This window comes from Mauremys mutica, chromosome 15 (assembly GCF_020497125.1).
Source record: "Mauremys mutica isolate MM-2020 ecotype Southern chromosome 15, ASM2049712v1, whole genome shotgun sequence".
NCBI classification, from domain to species: domain Eukaryota; kingdom Metazoa; phylum Chordata; order Testudines; family Geoemydidae; genus Mauremys; species Mauremys mutica.
The window spans coordinates 33,772,457-33,796,447 of NC_059086.1; the positions used below are offsets into that span (position 1 = coordinate 33,772,457).

Here is a 23,991-nt window from a genome sequence, read left to right on the forward strand (position 1 = left end):
GGGGGGGGGGTAGGGGAGCTGATGGGGGGCTGCCAGCCTGTTTAATACCTGTATTAAATTGCTTGTTTAAAATTGTTAAAAATGTATATAATGCCTTTTGTCTGGCAAAAAATTTTTCCCTGGAACCTGATCCCGCCTATTTCCATTCATTCTTATGGGGAAATTGGATTCGCTTAACATTGTTTTGCTTAAAGTCGCATTTTTCAGGACCATAACTACAACGTTAAGTGAGGAATTACAGTATTCGACACGCATCGCCACCTAGTGGCTGAGCAGTATACTACAGCTTAGCACTCCATTACACACAGGTGGGGCTGTCAAACTCCAGGGTTTGGGGGGAGCCAGGCCTGAGGGGAGCAGGGTGTGGGGTACTTCAGAGGTGCAGGCAGTGTGAAAGTGGGTGGCTCAGTTTGGAAGGGCTGGTGCAGTGTCACTGGTTCTGACGTCGCTCACCAGGTCTTGTCTTTTGTCGGCTACTTAGGGCTCTTCTGCACTGGAAACATTACAGTGGCACGGTGGCAGCTCTGCAGCTACAACACTTCTGTGTAGATGCGACAGATGCCGACAGGAGGGGCAGGAGGGTCAATCCACCTGTATGAGAGGCAGTAGATAGGTCACTGAAATACAACATACAGCTGAGTCTTTTCTCTCAGTGCATCAAGAGATGTGAGGGGAGAGCTCAATCAGGCCACGGCTTACATCAGCCAATGTTTGGAGATCCCCATGGTGACCAGCCATGGAGACAGAGACTTACCTCATTTCTTTGCTTTCTTCCAGCTTCCATGACAGGATTCCCCATGACAGGTAAATACAAACATAGACATAGGGTGTGAAGTCTGTCCATATGTGTGGGGTGCATGCTGCAGGGTGCAGCTATCTCATAAATTGGGGGTGAGGAAGGGATGAGTTAAGGTTATTTAATCTAGTCATTCAAGTGTAGGACTGGAGACCTGGGTTCAACTCCTGCGTCCACCAGACTCACCCCATGGTCTCAGCCCATCACTTCCTCACTACATGTCCTAGTTTCCCCACCAGTGAATTGTTAACGAGGCGGGCTGTGTGGCAGAGTGCAGGGCATTCTGGCTGTTGGATACCGGTGGAAATCCCCAGCCATCCAGCATCCGAAGGGCTCATCCTTGCCCAGTAAGGCTGATTGAAATTTTGGCTCTGGCAGCGGCTGTTTGAGCTGTGCCACCTCACTGTTTACTTATTTTTCTAGATCATTTATGAATATGTTGAACAGTACTGGTCCCAGTACCAACCCCTCAGGGATACCACTATTTATCTCTCTCTATTCTGAAAAACTGATAATTTATTCCTACCCTTTGTTTCCCACCTTTTAACCAGATATTGATCCATGAGAGGACTTTCCCCTTATCCCATGATGGCTTACTTTTCAAAAGTCAATTTAAATTAAATACATTTAAAAAAAAATTATATAATGTTAGAAATCTAGACCTGCTATATGTTTTGGTATAACTTGTATTATCCTTATGTTAAATTTGCATTAGCCTAACAAAACATTTACTTTATTCATAACTCTTTTTTATATCTCATCGGCTCTGACACCCCCCCATAAATTCGAACGCCCTCCCTGTCATAAACAGATAGTTAAGGGTTAAGTTTTCTTTTACCTGTAAAGGGTTAACAAGCTCAGTAACCTGATGAACACCTGACCAGAGGACCAATCAAGGGACAAGATAATTTCAAATCTCTGTGGAGGGAAGTCTTTGTCTGTGATCTTTGTTGGTTCTTTGTTCTCTCTTTGGATCTAAGAGAGGCCAGGACTTGTGCTTTGCCGGCTACTTAGGGCTCTTCTGCACTAAACATTACAGTGGCAGCTCTGCAGCTGTAGCACTTCTGTGTAGATGTGACCGACGCTGACAGGAGAGGCAGTAGATAGGTCACTGAAATACAATATGCAGCTGAGTCTTTTCTCTCAGTGCATCAAGAGATGGCAGGTGAGAGCTCACTCAGGCCACGGCTTACGTCAGCCAATGTTTGGAGATTCCCAAGGTGTCCAGCCATAGAGACAGACACTTACCTCATCTCTTTGCTTTCTTTCAGCTTCCATGACAGGATTCCCCATGACAGGTAAATACAAACATAGGCAGAGGGTGTGGAGTCTGTCTGTATGTGTGGGGTTCATGCTGCAGGGTGCAGCTCTCTCATAAATTGGGGTGAGGAAGGGACAAGTTAAGGTTATATAATCTAGTCATTCAAGTGTAGGACTGGAGACCTGGGTTCAAATCCTGCCTCCACCAGACTCACCCCATGGTCTTAGCCCATCACTTCCTCACTACGTGTCCTAGTTTCCCCACCAATGAATAGTTAACAAGGCGGGCTGTGTGGCAGAGTGCAGGGCATTCTGGCTGTTGGATACCGGTGGAAATCCCCAGCCATCCAGCATCCGAAGGGCTCACCTTTGCCCAGTAAGGCTGATTGAAATTTTGGCTCTGGCAGCAGCGGTTTGAGCTGTGTCAGTCTGAGGTGACCCCAGATTTACCCTGGGATAGGATCTGCCCCAACAGATATTTTGTCTTTAGTTATTGTTAGACTTGTATTATATCAGCTCTGGCTGTGGCTGGTGAGTGGCCCCACCCCTGCACAGGGCAAATGGAGGTTCTGTGTACTGACACTGGGGGCCGTGATGCTACCTGGGCCTGTGAGAGGTGGGGGTGGGGTACCAGGGGATGGGCTGCCATGGTGACGTCACCACAGGAGGGTGCTCAGTTCAGCATATGAGTGGCCCTGTCTGTCTGGACACTGTGGAATATAGAGGAGCTTAGTCAGCCCCAGGGGAGTCTTTGGGGAGCAGAACTACAGCCCCGTGAGGCTGCTGCTGTTGGCTCTGGCCAGGCATGATCATCGGGGCGCAGACAGAGAGGGAGCCCAGGAAGGGGCAAAGGGCAGTTTAGTCTCCTGACCAGTTTTGCCCTTTGCCCCGCGGCTGGGAGCCGCTCAGACTGAGGGCTGGCCTGGCCTGTCATGGAGGGGAATTAACCCCAGCGGCTCATTTCACATTTTGGGTATCAGTGAGCTGCTATGGCTGCGACTTCCACTCACTACCAGCTTGGACCCAGGGCCCCAGACGTGAAAGCCAAGTGCCTGTTCCCCACACAACAGGCCCTGGGCTGAGCTGGGACGAAATGGGAAATGGTGCCCTCCGGGGGAGAAGCCCCAGCTCTCCTTCCCCCAATGTACTGCATCAGTTCATCCCCCCACACAGACTGTGTGGAGTAAGCATTCCCTGCAGAGAAAGACCCTGTGTCCCATTCTCCATCCCATGAGTCAGCCATTCCCCCATGCCTGGGGCTGGATCAGAACTGGTGACCTCCAGAGAGAAACCCCGCCGTGTCCCATTCCCAGCCTACCTGAACCAACCAGTCTGCCACACTGGGACTGAATGACAGCCAGAGCAAACTATATGGAACAAGCACCATCCCTGAGTGTTTCTTCCCTTGGGTGTTTGCAGACGCTGGCATCTCAGAAGTGGCTCATCTCCGACTGGTGAATGGTTCGAGTCGCTGCGCTGGGAGAGTCGAGGTGCTTTACAACCAGGTGTGGGGAACCGTGTGTGATCATGATTGGGACATAACTGATGCTGGAGTCGTGTGCAGGCAGCTGGGCTGTGGGGCGGCGTTATCAGCCCCAGGAGGGGCTCGATTTGGGAAAGGATCAGACCCTATCTGGCTGGATGACGTCACCTGCACAGGGACAGAAGTTGCCCTCTCCAGTTGCGGGGCTCGGCCTTGGGGAATGAATAACTGTAACCACGGAGAAGATGCCGGTGTTGTGTGCTCAGGTAACCTTCATCTACCACCCTGCCTGTTTCAGGGAGCAGGCTGGGAAGCACATTATGGGGCGTTGTCCTCTCACAGCCAGTACTGACCCCAGCACGGTGCATGGGGCCTGTGCTTCAGAGAGCAATTTGGCGGGTCCAGTAGAGAGCCCTCTCCTCTCAGTCTGTGCTGACCCTAATTGCCCTGTGCTGAAGGGAGCGGTGTCAGGGCTCAGTAGGGGACACTCTACTGATGTCAGTGCTGGCCCCAAAGGGGGCCCGTGGTGCAGGTAGGGGTGAGTCAGTATGGGGGCTCTTTCCCTTTGCAGTTGTGCTGGCCCTAATGCCCTGGTGCGGTGCCATGCGCCCCTCCAAAGAGGAAGCCTTGTCTGTGCCCTCTGGGGGTCAGCTCCCTGACTCCCTTGGCCACAGGTCACACAAGATGTGCCCTCTAGGCCTTGTGGGGTGGGGGGTGACCTCTCTCCAGATTGGCAATTGGGACATTCACCCTTCGTCCCACCGAGATTCCCTTTGTAGCATCCAGTCCTTGTCTCGCTGGGCATTCGCAGCAGTCACAGATCTTCTGCTCCCAAAGGAACAGGGTCTCAAGGTGACCCGTTCTACCTCCCATCTCTGCCCCGATCAACACACAGCCCTAGATTCCTTCATTTTCATACCAAGGACAAGTGATTTCACAGAGTATAGCGATTCAAGGGGTAGCAAGGAGACGGGTTGGAAAGAAATGGTTCCATGGCCCATAAAATCATACCACGCTGACTAGAGCCTGGCCTTTGTCTTTGCAAATTCTCAGGCCCCGACTGGGCCCAGACAGTGAATATAGCCTGTCTCCACGGCTGTGCTTTGTTCTATGTGCTGATTGGCTCAGCCGAAAAGATTGCCATGGTGCAGGTGACAAGTTTCACTTCAGCACTTCTGGAGCCTCATATTCTACATTTTATAGCTCTCTTCAACTATGTCCCATCCAAACATCTTGCCCTCATTAGGGTGACGAGTGGGCTGCTGTCTCCCGTTAGAGACCTCACATAGCACCTCTAGTGAGCTATTGTGCATATATCTTACCCAGGGGATCCCCAGTATAACTCTAGGCAAACCTGTGCCCTCTGCCAGTTGGAGTCTATTTATCTCTGGACCAGACTCCTCTGCGGCACAATGAGGACCTGGGTAACTGTAGCTCCCACTGGTTGGATTTGGTGTCAACGGAGCTTGCAGCCGCTCACTCCAACTAAAAATCCAGGGCCAATTTCTCAAGAGTCCGGTTCCCAATCACTGGGTTCCGGCGGATTTGCATTTCAGGGGTAAGTCCTGAAGTTGTAACTTCCCCAAAAGCTGGACAAGTGAGACGCAATTCTTCCCCACTTCCTGTCGTATTACATATTCCCTGTCCCGTTTCTCAGCTGCCCTGTCCTACTGCAGAAGTGGCTGCATTTCAGTGGGGGGAGTCTTCTTCTTCCGGGTATGTCACAAGTCGATATCTGTCGAACCCTATGTATCTATGAATCCCAGCGCCAGGAGTGAGGGTGTAAATCTGCTCCCCAGGAGGTTCCTGCCAGCAGTGCCAGGGTGATCTTTTTAATTAAGTGCTCTAGTGGGAGCAATAGGTCAGACTGCCGTCCAGTCTGCCTAATTAGGTGAGAGCTAGCTGGGAGGGGAGTGAACAAAGTTCAACATTGCCCAAGTGATTAGTGTGACCAGTAGTGGGGAGCCCTTGACAGGCAGTTGCTGTTTGCAGAGACCGGTCAGATTCGTTGGTGGGAGGCACAGTGATACGAGAGATGAGATTCACAGGAACCTCACTGAGTGTTTCTTCCCTTGGGTGTTTGCAGACTCAGGCATCTCAGAAGTGGCTCAGCTCCGACTGGTGAATGGTTCGAGTCGCTGTGCTGGGAGAGTCGAGGTGCTTTACAACCAGGTGTGGGGAACCGTGTGTGATGACGACTGGGACATAACTGATGCTGGAGTCGTGTGCAGGCAGTTGGACTGTGGGACGGCGCTATCAGCCCCAGGAGGGGCTCGATTTGGGCAAGGATCAGACCTTATCTGGCTGGATGACGTCAACTGCGCAGGGACAGAAAATGCCCTCTCTGATTGCGGGGCTCGGCCTTGGGGAACGAATAACTGTAACCACGGAGAAGATGCCGGTGTTGTGTGCTCAGGTAACCTTCATCTACCACTCTGCCTGTTTCAAGGAGCAGGCTGGGAAGCACATTACGGGGCGTTGTCCTCTCACAGCCAGTACTGACCCCAGCATGGCGCTTGAGGCCTATGCTTCAGGGAGCAATATGGGGGTTCCAGTAGAGAGCCGTCTCCTCTCCGTCTCTGCTGACCCTAATTAGCCTGTGTTGCTCTTTGGGCCTGTGCTGCAGGGAGCAGTGTGGGGGCTCAGTAGGGGATGCTCACGCTCTCCCCTTGATGTCAGTGCTGGCCCCAAAGGGGGCCTGTGCTGCAGGTAGGGGTGTGTCAGTAGGGGTCTGTCATAGGTTTCACCTGCACAATGAACTTTAGGATACAGATGTGGGGATCTGCATGAGAACCCCTAAGCTTAATTACCAGCTTAGATCTGGTTGCTGCCACCACACAAATAGTTTAAAACAGCTGTTTATGAGTCATTTGGGAAACTCTGTCTCCCCCCACCCCTCCAAAATCTCTTCCTCCCAAGTACCGTAACCCTTCCCTGGGTAACCTTGAGAGTCTTCTCCACCAATTTCCTGGTAAACACCAATCCAAACCCCTTGGATCTTAAAAGAAGGAAAAAAATCAATCAGGTTCTTAAAAAGAAGACTTTTAATTAAGGAAAGAGGGTGAAAAGAAAACCTCTGAGAGAGAGCATACAAGCTTCTCTCACAGATAACAGATTGAAAACACAGAGAATGTTCCCCTGGGCAAAACCTTAGTTACACAAAAGAAATCCCAATTTGACTATCCCTCTAATGCACAAGACAAGTCACACAAAAAAACAAACATAAACCTATTTATTTCTTCTCTAATACTCACTACCCCGGGTGATTCCTTGATCTTTTTCACTCCGGCACAGAACTTTAATAGACTCTGAGACAAAGGAAAACTTCCCTCCTTCCTCTTGAAAAATCTTGTCCCCCCATTGGTTCCTCTGGTCAGGTGTCAGCTAGGCTAGGTGAACTTCTTAACCCTTTACAGGTAAAAGATGTATTTACCCTTAACTGTCTGTTTATGACAGGGGCTCTCTCCCTTGGCAGTTGTTCTTGCCCTAATGCCCTAGTGCGGTGCCATGGGCCCCTAGCATGAGGAAGCCTTGTCTGTGCCCACTGGGGGTCAGCTCCCCAACTCCCTCCTCAACACTCTAGGCCTTGTGGGGTGGGGGGTGATCTCTCTCCAAGTTGGCAATAGGGACACTTCACCCTTCGGCCCTCCGAGAGTCCCTTTGCAGCATCCAGTCCCTGTCTCTCTGGGCATTCACAGCAGTCACAGATCTTCTGCTCCGAAAGGAAAAAGGTCCCAAGGTGACCCGTTCCAACTCCGATCTCTGCCCCAATAAAGGCACAGCCCTAGATTCCTTCATAGTCACACCAAGGACAAGTGATTTCACAGAGTGTAGCGATTTTAGGGGGAGCAAGGAGACGTGTTGGAAAGAAATGGTTCCATCCAATAAAATCATACCACACTGTCTAGAGCATAGACTCATTGAACGAGATACTTTTCTGTCTGGTAGAGCAATGCTCACCCACAGTCCTTCCAGGGTTTTACTCCAGGCTTGGCTGTGATCTCCTGTTCCTGAGACAAACGCTGTCAGCCGCGTCCTGGGTGAAAGGGAGGTCTTGTCCCCTCTCCAGTTTCTTTGTAGGTACAGACCATTGTCTCTTCCCAGAGGAGGTCTCTCTTCAGAGACTTGTGCTGAGGGTCCTTTGTCTTTGTAAATTCTCATGTCCCGACTGGGCCCAGACAGTGAATATTGCCTGTCTCCACTGTTGTGCTTTGTTCTATGTGCTGATTGACTCAGCCGAAGGGATTGCCATGGTGCAAGTGACAAGCTTCACTTCAACACCTCTTAGCATCATATTCTACATTTTACATCTCTCATCAACTATGTCCGATACAAACATCTTATTCCCATTAGGTCGACCAGCGGGCTGCTAGCTCTTGGTAGAGACCTCACACGCCATGTTTGGTGAGCTATTGTGCATATATCTCACCCAGGGGATCGCCATATAACTCTAGGCATCCCTGTGCACTCTGCCAGTTGGCATCTAGTTATCTGTGGGCAGTCAGTGCTGGCCACAGTGCCTCAGCACAGTACTTAGGATCTGTGCTGCAGGGATCAGTACGTGAGAGACCCTCCCTATCGCTGATCGCTCTGATCCCTCTGCCCCACTACAGCACAATGGGATGCTGGGTAACCGGAGATCCCATTTGTGGGATTTGGGGTTGAATGGATCCTGCAGCCACTGAGGGATCCCTTTATGAAGTGTGGGGTTCTTTTCCCCGTCACTCCGGGTGATCTTCGACTCAGCTAATTACCCCTGAACCTGTAATATGCCCAACTGCTGTGACTAGAGACAGGTTCTTCCTCACTTCCTCTTCTACACTCTTTTCCCTTTTGTGGGGAGGGATAGTTCAGTGGTTTGAGCATTGGCCTGCTAAACCCAGGGTTGTGAATTCAATCCTTGAGGGGTCCACTTAGGAATCTGGGGCAGAAATTGGTCCGGCTAGTGAAGGCAGGGGGCTGGACTCAAGGACCTTTCAGTTCTAGGAGATTGGTATATCTCCAATTATTATTAATTTTTTTATTACAGAGCCCATGAGTTTCTGTGCTCTGTCTCTCGTCTACCCTGTTCCACCCCACAGGTGGCTGCATGGTAGTGGTGGGGAGTAGGGCTGTCAAGTTATTAAAAAAAACTGTGATTAATTGTGAGATAAAAATTGTTCATGATTAATTGCACACATAATCACCCCTTTACACAATAATAGAATACAATTTATTTCAATTTTTGGGATGTTTTCTACATTTTCAAATACATTGATTTCAAATACAATTCAGAATACAAAGTGTACAGTGCTCACTTTATATTTATTTTTTATTACAATTATTTGCACTGTAAAAAAGAAACACAAGAAATAGTATTTTCAATTCACCTTATGCAAGTACTGTTGTGCCAGCTCTTTATCTGGAAAGTTGAACTTACAAATGTAGAATGATTTACATATAATAACTGCACAGCCTCTGGCATGTAAGCTGCTCCTTGGATTGTGCAACCGAATGGCACTAGCCAATATCTCCGGTCCCAGACACAATCCTAGCAACCTCCATTTTGCAGTGTCAAGTTATGCTCTCTGGACACTGAGACCTTATATGAGTGTGTCAATTTAACAAAGAAATTGATATGTACCAGGCTTGTTATCCCAAGGGGAATCTCTGACATGCTTCAAACCAAACGCACTGCTTCAGGTAGAATAAACAAACCAATTTATTAACCATAAAGATAGATTAAGTGATTATAAGTCAAAGCATAACAAGTCAGATTTGGTCAAATGAAATAAAAGAAAAACCCATTCTAAGCTGATCTGGACACTTTCAATGCCCTTACAAGCTTAGATGCTTCTCACCACAGGCTGGCAGGTTGCTCTTCAGCTAGGCTCTCCCCTTTGATCAGCGCTTCAATCGCTTGCTGGTGGTGGTGTCTGTAGATGTAGGTGGAAGAGAGAGGAAGAGCCTGGCAAACATCTCTCTCTTTTATCATGTTCTTTCTTCCCTCTTGGCTCTGCCCCCCGCCCACCTTCAGAGTCAGCTGAGCATTACCTCGTCGCAGTCCCAACCTGACCAAAGGAAGGGGGGTGACTCACTGGAGAGTGCAACACATCCTTTTGTTGCTGCCTAGGCCAGTGTCCTTTGTTTCTGTGAGGCTGGGCTGGGTTTGTCCCATGCATGACTTGATGAGACGTGAACTGCCCCTCTGCTCTTAGAGAGTTTTTGCCTGGGCTTACTTTAAGCCATGAGGATACATTTTCAGCCTCATAACTATATACATGAAATTATAACCTATAACATTACAGCAACAACAATTACTATAACATCACTATAAGAACAATCCTCGGTGCATCATGAGCCTTCCGAAGACACCCAGCATGACAAACTTTACATTGGAAACCACACAGTCCTTTTATAAGGATGAACATGGGGGTGCTCCCCCGAGGTACAGAGCGTCACAGGTACCTTCTTTGCATTTTGTCAAATCTGCAGTGAAGGTGTTCTTAAAATGAGCAACATTTGCTGAGTCATCATCCGAGACTATTGTAACGCGAAAGATATGGCAGAATGCATGTAAAATACATAGCAGGAGATGCACAATTCTCCCCTAAGAATTTCAGTCACAAATTACGTTAACACCTTGCTTTTTTGAAGAGCATCATGAATATGTTAGTATGTCGTCTGGAATGGTGGCCAAAGCATTAAAGAGCATGGGAATGTTTAGCATATCTGGCACGTAAATACCTTGCAATGCCACCTACAAAAGTGCCATGCAAACACCTCTTCTCACTTTCGGGTGACACTGCAAATAAGAAGCAGGCAGCGTTATCTCCCGTAAATGTAACCAACTTGTTTGTCTGAGCGATTGGCTGAACAAGAAGCAAGACCATGAAAAAAATGGCAATACTATATTCTCATGGGGGCCCCTGCGGGGCCCGGGGCAAATTGCTCCACTTGCTCCCCGCCCTCCCCCCCCCCGCCACGGGCGGCCCTGGGAAAAATAAACCTTCTACATCTTGGCACAAACCCAGTTTTGAGAAAACTTCTTGACAAGGTATCACTGGTTCTCAGCATCAGCAAGCTCATTAAAAGGGTTGGACAAATATTTTCCATCAAAAGTTGTTTTGGTTCGAAAACTAGGGGTTTTTAAAAAGCAGAAAAAATCACGGGCAATGTCTGCTTTCCTTCAAAATTTGTTGTGGTTTTTTTAATTGAAAAGCTGAAATAAGTCTGCCGAAACCTGAACATGGTTTGGGGTTTCAGAAATGTTTGCTGCTTGCTTTGTTTGATTGTTTAAAGAAACAATAAAAAAATTCTGCTTAAAAAAATTCCAAAACTTTTGAACCACCTCAGCTTGTGTCCAAACGCCTGAGCTCATCCAGTCAGAGATTTTTTTCAGGTTTCTGATACTCTGCTGGCTTCCTTGACTCATATCTGTCTCCATAACTTTGGGTTCATTTAGCTCAGAACATACTGGGTCAAACCAAAGGTCCATCCAGCCCAGTATCCTGTCTATTGACAATGGCCAATGCCAAAAGTCCCAGAGGGAGTGAATCTAACAGGTAATAGACTCAGAGAATATTAGGGTTGGAAGGGACCTCAAGAGATCATCTAGTCCAACCCCCTGCTCAAAGCAGGACCAATCCCCAAATGGCCCCCTCAAGGATTGAATTTACAACCATAATGATCAAGTGATCTCTCTCCTGCCATCCATCTCCACCCTCTGACAGAGGCTAGGGACTCCATTCTTACCCATCCTGGCTAATAGACATTAATGGACATAAGCTCCATGCAGCTATCTGTTTCCTAGAGAGTGGCCCCATGGGGTCCCTCACAAACTGGAGACGGTTACTGTGGGTTTGTCATTAGTATAGCTTATGTACATACTCCACGAACTCAGCATTTGAGCTTGTTTATTTTTTTTTTGCAAACAGGGGCTGCTAAGGAGAAGTTTGGCAAGGGAGTTCTCCAGGTGAAGGAGGAGCAAACACAGCATCCTTGGGGTAAGTTGAACTTACAAATGTAGAATGATTTACAAATAATAACTGCATAGCTTCTGGCATGGGGTATAACATTAGGGATCTATTATCGACCATCTGACCATGACAGTGATAGTGATGATGAAATGCTAAGGGAAATTAGAGAGGCTATGAAAATTAAGAACTTATTAATAGTGGGGGATTTCAATTATCCCCATATTGACTGGGGACATTTCACTTCAGGACGAAATGCAGAGATAAAATTTCTCAATACTTTTAATGACTGCTTCATGGAGCAGCTGGTATGGGAACCCACAAGGGGAGAGGCAACACTAGATTTAATACTGAGTGGAGCTCAGGAGCTGGTCCAAGAGGTAACTATAGCAGGACCGCTTGGAAATATTGACCATAATACAATAGCATTCAACATCCCTGTGGTGGGGAGAACATCTCAACAGCAGTTGAGATGGCACTGTGGCATTTAATTTCATAAGGGGGAACTATGCAAAAATGAGGGGGTTAGTTAAACAAAAGTTAAAAGGTACAGTGACTAAAGTGAAATCCCTGCAAGCTGCATGGGCGCTTTTTAAAGACACCGTAATAGGGGCCCAACATCAATGTATACCCCAAATTAAGAAACACAGTAAAAGAACTAAAAAGGAGCCACCGTGGCTTAAGAACCCTGTAAAAGAAGCAGTGAGAGATAAAAAGACTTCATTTAAAAATTGGAAGTCAAATAGAAAGGAGCATAAAGACTGCCAAAGTAAGTGCAAAAGTGTAATAAGAAAAGCCAAAGAGGAGTTTGAAGAACGGCTAGCCAAAAACTTCAAAGGTAATAACAGAATGGTTTTTAAGTAAATCAGAAGCAGGAAGCCTGCTAAACAACCAGTGGGGCCCCTTGACGATCAAAATACAAAAGGAGCGCTTCAAGACGATAAAGTCATTGCAGAGAAACTAAATGGATTCTTTGCTTCAGTCTTCACGGCTGAGGATGTTAGGTATTTCCCAAACCTGAGCCGGCTTTTCTAGGTGACAAATCTGAGGAACTATCACAGATTGAAGTGTCACTAGAGGAAGTTTTGGAATTAATTGATAAACTCAACATTAACAAGTCACCGGGACCAGATGGCATTCACCCAAGAGTTCTGAAAAAACTCAAATGTGAAGTTGCAGAACTATTAACTAAGGTTTGTAACCTGTCCTTTAAATCGGCTTCTGTACCCAATGACTGGAAGTTAGCTAATGTAACGCCAATATTTAAAAAGGGCTCTAGAGGTGATCCCGGCAATTACAGACCGGTAAGTCTAACTTCGGTACCGGGCAAATTAGTCGAAACAATAGTTAAGAATAAAATTGTCAGACACATAGAAAAACATAAACTGTTGAGCAATAGTCAACATGGTTTCTGTAAAGGGAAATCATGTCTTACTAATCTATTAGAGTTCTTTGAAGGGGTCAACAAACATGTGGACAAGGGGGATCCAGTGGATGCAGTGTACTTAGATTTCCAGAAAGCCTTTGACATGGTCCCTCACCAAAGGCTGTTATGTAAATTAAGTTGTCATAGGATAAAAGGGAAGGTCCTTTCATGGACTGAGAACTGGGTAAAAGACAGGGAACAAAGGATAGGAATTAATGGTAAATTCTCAGAATGGAGAGGGGTAACTAGTGGTGTTCCCCAAGGGTCAGTCCTAGGACCAATCCTATTCAATTTATTCATAAATGATCTGGAGAAAGGGGTAAACATTGAGGTGGCAAAGTTTGCAGATGACACGAAACTGCTCAAGATAGTTAAGACCAAAGCAGACTGTGAAGAACTTGAAAAAATCTCAAAAAACTAAATGATTGAGCAACAAAATGGCAAATGAAATTGAATGTGGATAAATGTAAAGTAATGCACATTGGAAAAAATAACCCCAACTATACATACAATATGATGGGGGCTAATTTAGCTACAGTGAGTCAGGAAAACTCTTTTGGCGTCATCGTGGATAGTTCTCTGAAGATGTCCACGCAGTGTGCAGAGGCGGTCAAAAAAGCAAACAGGATGTTAGGAATCGCTAAAAATGGGATAGAGAATAAGACTGAGAATATATTATTGCCTTTATATAAATCCATGGTACGCCCACATCTCGAATACTGCGTACAGATGTGGTCTCCTCACCTCAAAAAAGATATACTGGCACTAGAAAAGGTTCAGAAAAGGGCAACTAAAATGATTAGGGGTTTGGAGAGGGACACTCAGAGCATGGTGTTGTATCCCTCCCCATCCTGGCTAATAGCCACTGATGGACCTATTCTCCAGGAATTTATCTAGTTCTTTTAAAAACCCTGTTATAGTTTTGGTCTTCACAGCATCCCCTGGCAAAAAGTTCCACGGGTTGACTGTACTTTGTGTGAAGAAGTACTTCCTCTTGTTTTTTTAAAACCTGCCTCCTATTAATTTCATTGGGTGACTGCTAGTTCTTGTGTTATGTTAAGGATTAAATAACATTTCCTTATTCACTTTCTTTACACCAGTCAAGATTTTATAGACGTCTATCATATCCCCCTTTAGTCATCTCTGTTCTAAGCTGAAAATTCTCAGTCATTTTAATCTCTCCTCCTGTTTCATACCCCTAATAATTTTAATTGCCCATGGGGTGACCAGATCTGCACACTGTATTCAAGGTGTGCACGTACCATGGATTTATATACAGGCAATATGATATTTTCTGTCTTATTACCTATCCCTTTCTTAATGATTCCCAACATTTCCTTTGCTTTTTTGACTGCCACTGCACGTTGAGTGGATGTTTTCAGAAAATTATCCACAATGATTCCAAGATCTTTCTTGAGTGTTTAATAGCTAATTCAGACTCCATCATTTTGTATTGTGACAAAGTTCCTCCTCTATTTTGGTGGGTCCTGCGCTTATTTGGCAGATTTGCTCACCTCAGTGATCTTCCCCACAGTCTCGGTCAACTTCCCCTGTGTCTGATCAGGAGTTGGGAGGTTTGGGGGGAACCCGGGCCCGCCCTCTACTCCGGGTCCCAGCCCAGGGTCCTGTGGATTGCAGTTGTCTTTAGTGCCTCCTGTAACAGCTGCATGACAGCTACAGCTCCCTGGGCTACTTCCCCATGGCCTCCTCCAACACCTTCTTTATCCTCACCACAGGACCTTCCTCCTGGTGTCTGATAACACTTGTACTCCTCAGTCCTCCAGCAGCAGCACCCTCTCACTCTCAGCTCCTTACGCCTCTTGCTCCCAACTCCTCACACACACTTCCTCTCCTCTGGCTCCCCCCTCCCTGACTGGAGTGAGCTCCTTTTTAAACCCAGGCGCCCTGATTAGCCTGCCTTGATTGGCAGCAGGTGTTCTAATCAGCCTAGGCAGCAAAGAATCCTGTGGCACCTTATAGACTAACAGACGTTTTGCAGCATGAGCTTTCGTGGGTGAATACCTACTTCTTCGGATGCAAGTAGTGGAAATTTCCAGGGGCAGGTATATATATGCAAGCAAGAAGCAAGCTAGAGATAACGAGGTTAGTTCAACGAGGGAGGATGAGGCCCTGTTCTAGCAGTAGAGGTGTGAAAACCAAGGGAGGAGAAACTGGTTCTGTAGTTGGCAAGCCATTCACATGGCAATCAGCTTGGCTGCCTTAATTGGTTCTAGCAGGTTCCTGATTACTCTAGTGCAGCCCCTGCTCTGTTCACCTAGGGAACAGAAAACTACTCATCCAGTGACCAGTATATTTGCCCTCCAGCAGACTCCTGTAGCCCACTGGCCTGGGTCTGTCACAGTATGTATAGTTGAGATTGTTTTCCAATGTGCATTACTTTGCATTTATCAAGATTGAATTTCATCTGCCATTTTGTTGCCCAGTTACTCAGTTCTTTGAGTTCCCTTTGTAACTTTTTGCAGTCTGCCTGGGACTTAGAATCATAGAATGTCAGGGTTGGAAGGGTTCTCAGGAAGTCCTCTAGTCCAACCCCCTGCTCAAAGCAGGAGCAATCGCCAACGAAATCATTCCAGCCAGGGCTTTGTCAAGCCTGACCTTAAAAACGTCAAAGGAAGGAGATTCCACCACCGCCCTAGGTAACTCATTCCAGTGCTTCACCACCCTCCTAGTGAAAAAGTTTTTCCTAATATCCAACCTAAACCTCCCGCTCTGCAACTTGAGACCATTACTCCTTGTTTTGTCATCTGGTACCATTGAGAACAGTCTAGATCCATCCTCTTTGGAACCCCCTTTCAGGTAGTTGAAAGCAGCTATCAAATCCCCCCTCATTCTTCTCTTTTGCATACTAAACAATCCCAGTTCCTTCAGCCTCTCCTCATAAGTCATGTGCTCCAGCCCCTTAATCATTTTTGTTGCCCTCTGCTGGACTCTTTCCAATTTTTCCACATCCTTCTTGTAGTGTGGGGCCCAAAACTGCACACAGTACTCCAGATGAGGCCTCACCAATGTCGAATGGAGGGGAATGACCACGTCCCTCGATCTGCTGGCAATGCCCCTAATTATACAGCCCAAAATGCTGTTAGCTTTCTTGACAACAAGGGCACACTGTTGACTCCTATCGAGCTTCTTGTCCACTGGAACTCCTAGGTACTTTTCTGCAGAATTGCTTCCTAGCCATTCGGTCCCTAGTCTGTAACAGTGAATGGGATTCTTCCATCCTTAACTATCTTGAGTAGTTTTATATCATCTGCAAATTTTGCCACCTCACTATTTACCCATTTTTCTAGATCATTTATAAGTATGTTGAACAGTACTGGTCCCAGTACCACCCACTCAGGGATACCACTATTTATTTCTCTCCATTCTGAAAAACTGATAATTTATTCCTACCCTTTGTTTCCCACCTTTTAACCAGATCCATGAGAGGACTTTCCCCTTATCCCATGATGGCTTACTTTTCAAAAGTCAATTTAAATTAAATACATTTTTTTAAAAATTTTATTTTTTTAGAAATCTAGACCTTTTATATGTTTTGGTATAACTTGTATTATCCTTATGTTAAATTTGCATTATCGTAACAAAACATTTTACTTTATTCATCTCTCTTTTCTATATCTCACCAGCTCTGACACCCCCCCTGTAAATTCGAATAACCCCCTATTTCACTTTCTGGGGACACCACTGAGAGGGAGGGAGGAAGGGGGAGGCTGTGCACCACAAGACAGCTGAATGCCACGGACAGGAGGCGGGGGACTAGGGGGAAGACGCTGATTCCTTGGGGCCACCGGCAGGCGGGAGGCACTGTGGGGGGCAGGAGAGCTGATGGGGGGCTGCCAGCCTGTTTAATACCTTTATTAAATTGCTTGTTTAAACTTGTTTAAAAAGTATATAATGCCTTTTGTCTGGCAAATTTTTTTTTCCTGGAAATTAATCCCCCCTATTTACATTAATTCTTATGGGGAAATTGGATTTTCTTAACATTGTTTTGCTTAAAGTCGCATTTTTCAGGAATATAACGACAACATGAAGTGAGGAATTACAGGTTTTTACACGTATCGCCACCTAGTGGCTGAGCAGTATACTACAGCTTAGCACTCCATTAGACAGCATGTGGGGCTCTCAAACTCCAGGTTGGGGGGGAGCCAGGCGTGAGGGGAGCAAGGTGTGGGGGTCCTTCAGAGGTGCAGGGAGTGTGAAAGGAGGTGGCTTGGTTTGGAAGGGCTGGTGCAGTGTCACTGGTTCTGACGTCGCTCACCAGGTCTTGTGTTTTGCTGGCTACTTAGGGCTCTTCTGCACTGGAAAGATTACAGTGGCACGGTGGCAGCTCTGCAGCTACAGCACTTCTGTGTAGAAGCGACCGATGCATCTACACAGGAGGGGCAGGAGGGTCAATCCACCTCTCTGAGAGGCAGTAGATAGGTCACTGAAATACAACATGCAGCTGAGTGTTTTCTCTCAGTGCATCAAGAGATGTGAGGGGAGAGCTCACTCAGGCCACGTCTTACATCAGTCAATGTTTGGAGATCCCCATGGTGACCAGCCATGGAGACAGAGACTTACCTCATTTCTTTGCTTTCTTCCAGCTTCCATGACAGGATTCCCCATGACAGGTAAATACAAACATAGGCAGAAGGTGTGGAGTCTGTCCATATGTGTGGGGTGCATGCTGCAGGATGCAGCTATCTCATGAATTGGGGGGAGGAAGGAATGAGTTAAGGTTATTTAATCTAGTCATTCAAGTGTAGGACTGGAGACCTGGGTTCAAATCCTGCCTCAGCCAGACTCACCCCATGGTCTCAACCCATCACTTCCTCACTACATATCCTAATTTCCCCACCAGTGAATTGTTATCAAGGCGGGCTGTGTGACAGAGTGCAGGGCATTCTGGCTGTTGGATATCGGTGGAAATCCCCAGCCATCCAGTATCTGAAGGGCTCACCCTTGCCCAGTAAGGCTGCTTGAAATTTTGTCTCTGGCAGCGGCTGTTTCAGGTGTGTCAGTCTGAGGTGACCCCAGATTTACCCTGGGATAGGATCTGCCCCAACAGATATATTGCCTTTAATTATTGTTAGACTTGTATCATCTCAGCTCTGGCTATGGCTGGTGAGTGGCCCCACCCCTGCACAGGGCAAGTGGAGATGATGTGTACTAACACTGGGGGCCGTGACGCTACCTGGGCCTGTGAGAGATGGGGGTGTGGTACCAGGAGATGGGCTGCCGAGGTGCCGTCACCACAGGAGGGTGCTCAGTTCAGCATATGAGGGGCCCTGTCTGTCTGGACACTGTGGAATATAGAGGAGCTGAGTTAGCCCCTGGGGAGGCTTTGGGGGAGCAGAACTACAGCCCTGTGAGGCTGCTGCTGTTGGCTCCAGTCAGGCAGGGTCATCGGTGCGCAGACGGGGAGGAAGCCCAGGAAGGGGCAAAGGGCAGTTCAGTCTCCCGACCAGTTTTTCCCATTTACCCCACGGCTGGGAGCCGCTCAGACTGAGGGCTGGCCTGACCTGCACCCACCTGTCCTGTCATGTAGGGGAATTAACCCCAGCAGATCATTTCACATTTTGGGCGTCAGAGAGCTGCAATGACTGCCACTTCCACTCACTACCGGCTTGGACACAGGGCCCCAGACGTGAAAGCCCAAGTGCCTGTTCCCCCCACACCAGTCACTGGGCTGAGCTGGATCGAAACGGGAAATGGTGCCCTCCGGGGAAGCAGCCCCAGGTCTCCTTCCCCCTATGTACTGCATCAGGTCAGCCCCCTCGCACAGACTGTACCGGAGCCAGCATCCCCTGGAGAGAAAGACCCTGTGTCCCATTCTCTATCCCACGAGTCAGCCATTCCCCCATGCCTGGGGCTGGATCAGAAATGGTGACCTCCAGAGAGGAACCCCCCAGTGTCCCATTCCCAGCCTACCTGAACCAACCAGTCTGCCACACTGGGACTGAATGGCAGCTAGAGCAAACTATACGGAACAAGCACCATTCCTGAGTGTTTATTCCCTTGGGTGTTTGCAGACTCAGGCATCTCAGAAGTGGCTCAGCTCCGATTGGTGAACGGCCCAAGTCCCTGTGCTGGGAGAGTCGAGGTGCTGTACAACCAGGTGTGGGGAACCGTGTGTGATGACAGCTGGGACTTACAGGATGCTGGAGTCGTGTGCAGGCAGTTGGACTGTGGGACGGCGCTATCAGCCCCAGGAGGGGCTCGATTTGGGCGAGGATCTGACCGTATCTGGCTGGATGACGTCAACTGCGCAGGGACAGAAAATGCCCTCTCTGATTGCGGGGCTTGGCCTTGGGGAACGAATAACTGTTACCACGGAGAAGATGCCGGTGTTGTGTGCTCAGGTAACCTTTATCTACCACTCTGCCTGTTTCAGGGAGCAGGGTGGGTAGCACATTACGGGGCATTGTCCTCTCACAGCCAGTACTGACCCCAGCATGGCGCTTGAGGCCTATGCTTCAGGGAGCAATATGGGGGTTCAAGTAGAGAGCCGTCTCCCCTCCGTCTCTGCTGACCCTAATTAGCCTGTGTTGCTCTTTAGGCCTGTGCTGCAGGGAGCAGTGTGGGGGCTCAGTAGGGGATGCTCACGCTCTCCCCTTGATGTCAGTGCTGGCCCCAAAGGGGGCCTGTGCTGCAGGTAGGGGTGTGTCAGTAGGGGTCTGACATATGTTTCACCCGCACTCTGAACTTTAGGATACAGATGTGGGGACCTGCATGAGAACCCCTAAGCTTAATTATAAGTTTAGATCAGGTTGCTGCCACCACCCAAATAGTTTAAAACAGCTGTTTATGAGTCATTTGGGAAACTCTGTCTCCCCCGCCACCCCTCCAAAATTTCTCCCTCCCAAGTACTGTAAACCTTCCCCTGGTAACCTTGAGAGTCTTCTCCACCAATTTCCTGGTGAACACCAATCCAAACCCTCTTGGATCTTAAAACAAGGAAAAAAATCAATCAGGTTCTTAAAAAGAAGACTTTTAATTAAGGAAAGGAAGGTAAAAAGAAAACCTCTGGGGGACAAGGTTTTTCAAGAGGAAGGAGGGAAGTTTTCCTTTGTCTCAGAGTCCATTAAATTTATGTGCCGGAGTGAAAAATATCTAGGAATCACCCGGGGTAGTGAGTATTAGAGAAGAAATAAATAGGTTTATGGTTTTTTTGTGTGTGAGTTGTCTTGTGCATTAGAGGGATAATCAAATTGGGATTTCTTTTGTGTAACTAAGGTTTTGTCCAGGGGAACATTCTCTGTGTTTTCAATCTGTTGTCTGTGAGACTCAGCCAAAGGATTGCCATGGCGCAGGTGACAAGCTTCACTTCAACACCTTTGAGCATCATATTCTACATTTTACATCTCTCATCAGCTATGTCCCATACAAACATCTTATTCCCATTAGGTCGACCAGGAGGCTGCTGGCTCTTGGTAGATACCTCACATGCCATGTTTGGTGAGCTATTGTGCATATATCTCACCCAGGGGTCGCCATATAACTCTAGGCATCCCTGTGCACTCTGCCATTTGGCATCTAGTTATCTGTGGGCAGACTCCTCTGTGGCAGAATGGGACCTTGGGAGCACCCCAGTATGTTGCTAAGGGTCTGTAGTGTAGGGAGCTGGTTCGGGGTCACAGTAAGTGTCGCTCTTCTCATGGTGTCAGTTCTGACCCCATTTCCCCCATGCAGTTGTACAGGCCTGTGCTGCAGGGAGCAGGATGGGGGCTCTTTTGGGGGTGATCTCCCCTCACAGTCAGGGCTGTCCACAGTGCCTCAGCACAGTACTTAGGATCTGTGCTGCAGGGAACAGTACGTGAGAGACCCTCCCTATCGCTGGTCGCCCTGATCCCTCTGCCCTACTACAGCATAATGGGGTGCTGGGTAACTGGAGATCCCATTTGTGGGATTTGGCGTTGAATGGATCCTGCAGCCACTGAGGGATCCCTTTATGAAGTGTGGGTTTCTTTTCCCCGTCACTCCTGGTGAGCTACATCTCAGCTAATTACCCCTGAACCTGTAATATGCCCAACTGCTGTGACTAGAGACAGGTTCTTCCTCACTTCCTCTTCTACACTCTCTTCCTCTTTGGGGGGAGGGAGAGCTCAGTGGTTTGAGCGTTGGCCTGCTAAATCCAGGGTTGTGAATTCAGTCCTTGAGGGGGCCACTTAGGGATCTGGGGCAAAAATTGGTCCTGCTAGTGAAGACAGGGGCTGGACTCAATGACCTTTCAAGGTCCCTTTCAGTTCTAGGAGATTGGTATATCTCCAATTATTATTAATTTTTTTATTACAGAGCCCATGAGTTTTCTGTGCTCTGTCTCTCGTCTACTCTGTTCCATCCCACAGGTGGCTGCATGGTAGTGGTGGGGAGTAGGGCTGTCAAGTAATTAAAAAAATGTGATTAATTGTGAGATAAAAATTGTTCATGATTAATTGCACACGTAATCACCAATCACAGTAATAGAATAAAATTTATTTCAATTTTTGGGATGTTTTCTACATTTTCAAATACATTGCTTTCAAATACAATTCAGAATACAAAGTGTACAGTGCTCACTTTATATTTATTTTTTATTACAAATATTTGCACTGTAAAAAAGAAACACAAGAAATAGTATTTTCAATTCACCTCATACAAGTACTGTTGTGCCAGCTCTTTATCTGGAAAGTTGAACTTACAAATGTAGAATGATTTACAAATAATAACTGCACAGCCGCTGGCATGTAAGCTGCTCCTTGGATTGTGCAACCGAATGACACTAGCCAATATCTCCAGTCCCAGACACAACCCTAGGAACCTCCATCTTGCATTGTCCAGTTATGTCCACTGGACACTGGGACCTTATATGAGTGTGTCAATTTAACAAAGAAATTGATATCTACCAGGCCTCTTATCCCAAGGGGAATCTCTGACACTCTTCAAACCAAACACACTGCTTCAGGTAGAATAAACAAACCAATTTATTAACTATAAAGATAGATTTTAGTGATTATAAGTCAAAGCAAAACAAGTCAGATTTGGTCAAATGAAGTAAAAGAAAAACCCATTCTAAGCTGATCTCAACACGTTCAGTGCCCTTACAAACTTAGATGCTTCTCACCACAGGCTGGCTGGTTGCTCTTGAGCCAGGCTCTCCCCTGTGATCAGCGCTTCAGTCACTTGCTGGTGGTGGTGTCTGTAGATGTAGCTGGAAGAGAGAAGAAGAGCCTGGCAAACATCTCTCCCTTTTATCATGTTCTTTCTTCCCTCTTGGCTTTGCCCCCCCCCTCAGAGTCAGGTCAGCATTACCTCATCGGAGTCCCAAACTGACCAAAGGAAGGGGGGTGACTCACTGGAGAGTGCAACACATCCTTTTGTTGCTGCCTAGGCCAGTGTCCTTTGTTTCTGTGAGGCTGGGCTGGGTTTGTCCCATGCATGCCTTGATGAGGTGTGAACTGCCCCTCTGCTCTTATAGAGTTTTTGCCTGGGCTTATTTTAAGCCATGAGGATACATTTTCAGCCTCGTAACTATATACATGAAATTATAACCTATAACATGACAATAACATTACTGCAACAACAATTACTATAACATCACTATAACAACAATCCTCGGTGCATCATGAGGTTTCCAAAAACATCCAACATGACAAACTTTACATTGGAAACCACACAGTCCTTTTATAAGGATGAACATGGGGGTGCTCCCCCGAGGTACAGAGCGTCACAGGTACCTTCTTTGCATTTTGTCAAATCTGCAGTGAAGGTGTTCTTAAAATGAGCAACTTTTGCCGAGTCATCATCCGATGCTACAGTAACAGGAAAGATATGGCAGAATGCAGGTAAAATACATAGCAGGAGATACACCATTCTCTCCTATGAATGTCAGTCACATATTACATTAACACCTTGCCTTTTAACAAGCATCGTGAATATGTTAGTACATCGTCTGGAATGGTGGCCAACGCATGAAGGAGCATGTGAATGTTTAGCATATGTGGCACATAAATACCTTGCATTGCCACCAACAAAAGTGCCATGCAAACGCCTCTTCTCACTTTCGGGTGACACTGCAAATAAGAAGCAGGCAGCGTTATCTCCAGTAAAGGGACAAGTGCAGAGGACAAGTGCAGAGTCCTGCACTTAGGACGGAAGAATCCCATGCACTGCTACAGACTAGGGACCGAATGGCTGGGTAGCAGTTCTGCAGAAAAGGACCTAGGGGTTACGGTGGACGAAAAGCTGAATATGAGTCAACAGTGTGCCCTTGTTGCCAAGAAGGCTAATGGCATTTTGGGTTGTATAAGTAGGGGCATTTCCAGCAGATCAAGGGATGTGATCATCCACCTCTACCCAGCACTGGTGAGGCCTCATTTGGAGTACTGTGTCCAGTTTTGGGCCCCACACTACAAGAAGGATGTGGATAAATTGGAGAGAGTCCAGCGGAGGGCAACAAAAATGATTAGGGGGCTGGAGCACATGACTTATGAGGAGAGGCTGAGGGAACTGGGATTGTTTAGTCTGCAGAAGAGAAGAATGAGGGGGGATTTGATAGCTGCTTTCAACTACCTGAAAGGGGGTTCCAAAGAGGATGGATCTAGACTGTTCTCAGTGGTAGAAGATGACAGAGCAAGGAGTAATGGTCTCAAGTTGCAGAGGGGGAGGTTTAGGTTGGATATTAATGAAAAACTTTTTCACTAGTAGGGTGGTGAAGAACTGGAATGGGTTACCTAGGGAGGTAGTGGAATCTCCTTCCTTAGAGGTTTTTAAGGTCAGGCTTGACAAAGCCCTGGCTGGGATGATTTAGTTGGGTTTGGTCCTGCTTTGAGCAGGGGGTTGGACTAGATGACCTCCTGAGGTCCCTTCCAACCCTGAGATTCTATGATTCTATGAAATGTAATCAACTTGTTTGTCTGAGCGATTGGCTGAACAAGAAGCAAGACTGAGAGGATATGTAGGCTCTAAGTTTTCCATTGGTTGTTTTTTTTTGAGTGCAATTATGTAACAAAAAAATTCTACATTTGTCAATTGCACTTTCACAATAAAGAGATTGCACTGCAGTTCTTTTATGAGGTGAATTGCAAAATAC

General features: G+C 47.1%; 1 protein-coding gene across 1 annotated transcript in view; it reads left to right on the forward strand.

Annotated features, from left to right (window-relative positions):
• The first annotated feature begins 782 nt into the window (after window positions 1-782).
• LOC123350005 (scavenger receptor cysteine-rich domain-containing group B protein-like) overlaps window positions 783-23,991 on the forward strand; it is a 77,176-nt gene continuing 53,967 nt past the window's right edge. The window contains exons 1-7 of the mRNA XM_044988338.1: window positions 783-804; window positions 2,068-2,094; window positions 3,476-3,805; window positions 5,626-5,955; window positions 11,456-11,524; window positions 17,525-17,551; window positions 18,953-19,282. Of these exons, the coding sequence (XP_044844273.1) occupies window positions 783-804; window positions 2,068-2,094; window positions 3,476-3,805; window positions 5,626-5,955; window positions 11,456-11,524; window positions 17,525-17,551; window positions 18,953-19,282 (1,135 nt within the window). The remainder of the gene's footprint in view (window positions 805-2,067; window positions 2,095-3,475; window positions 3,806-5,625; window positions 5,956-11,455; window positions 11,525-17,524; window positions 17,552-18,952; window positions 19,283-23,991) is intronic.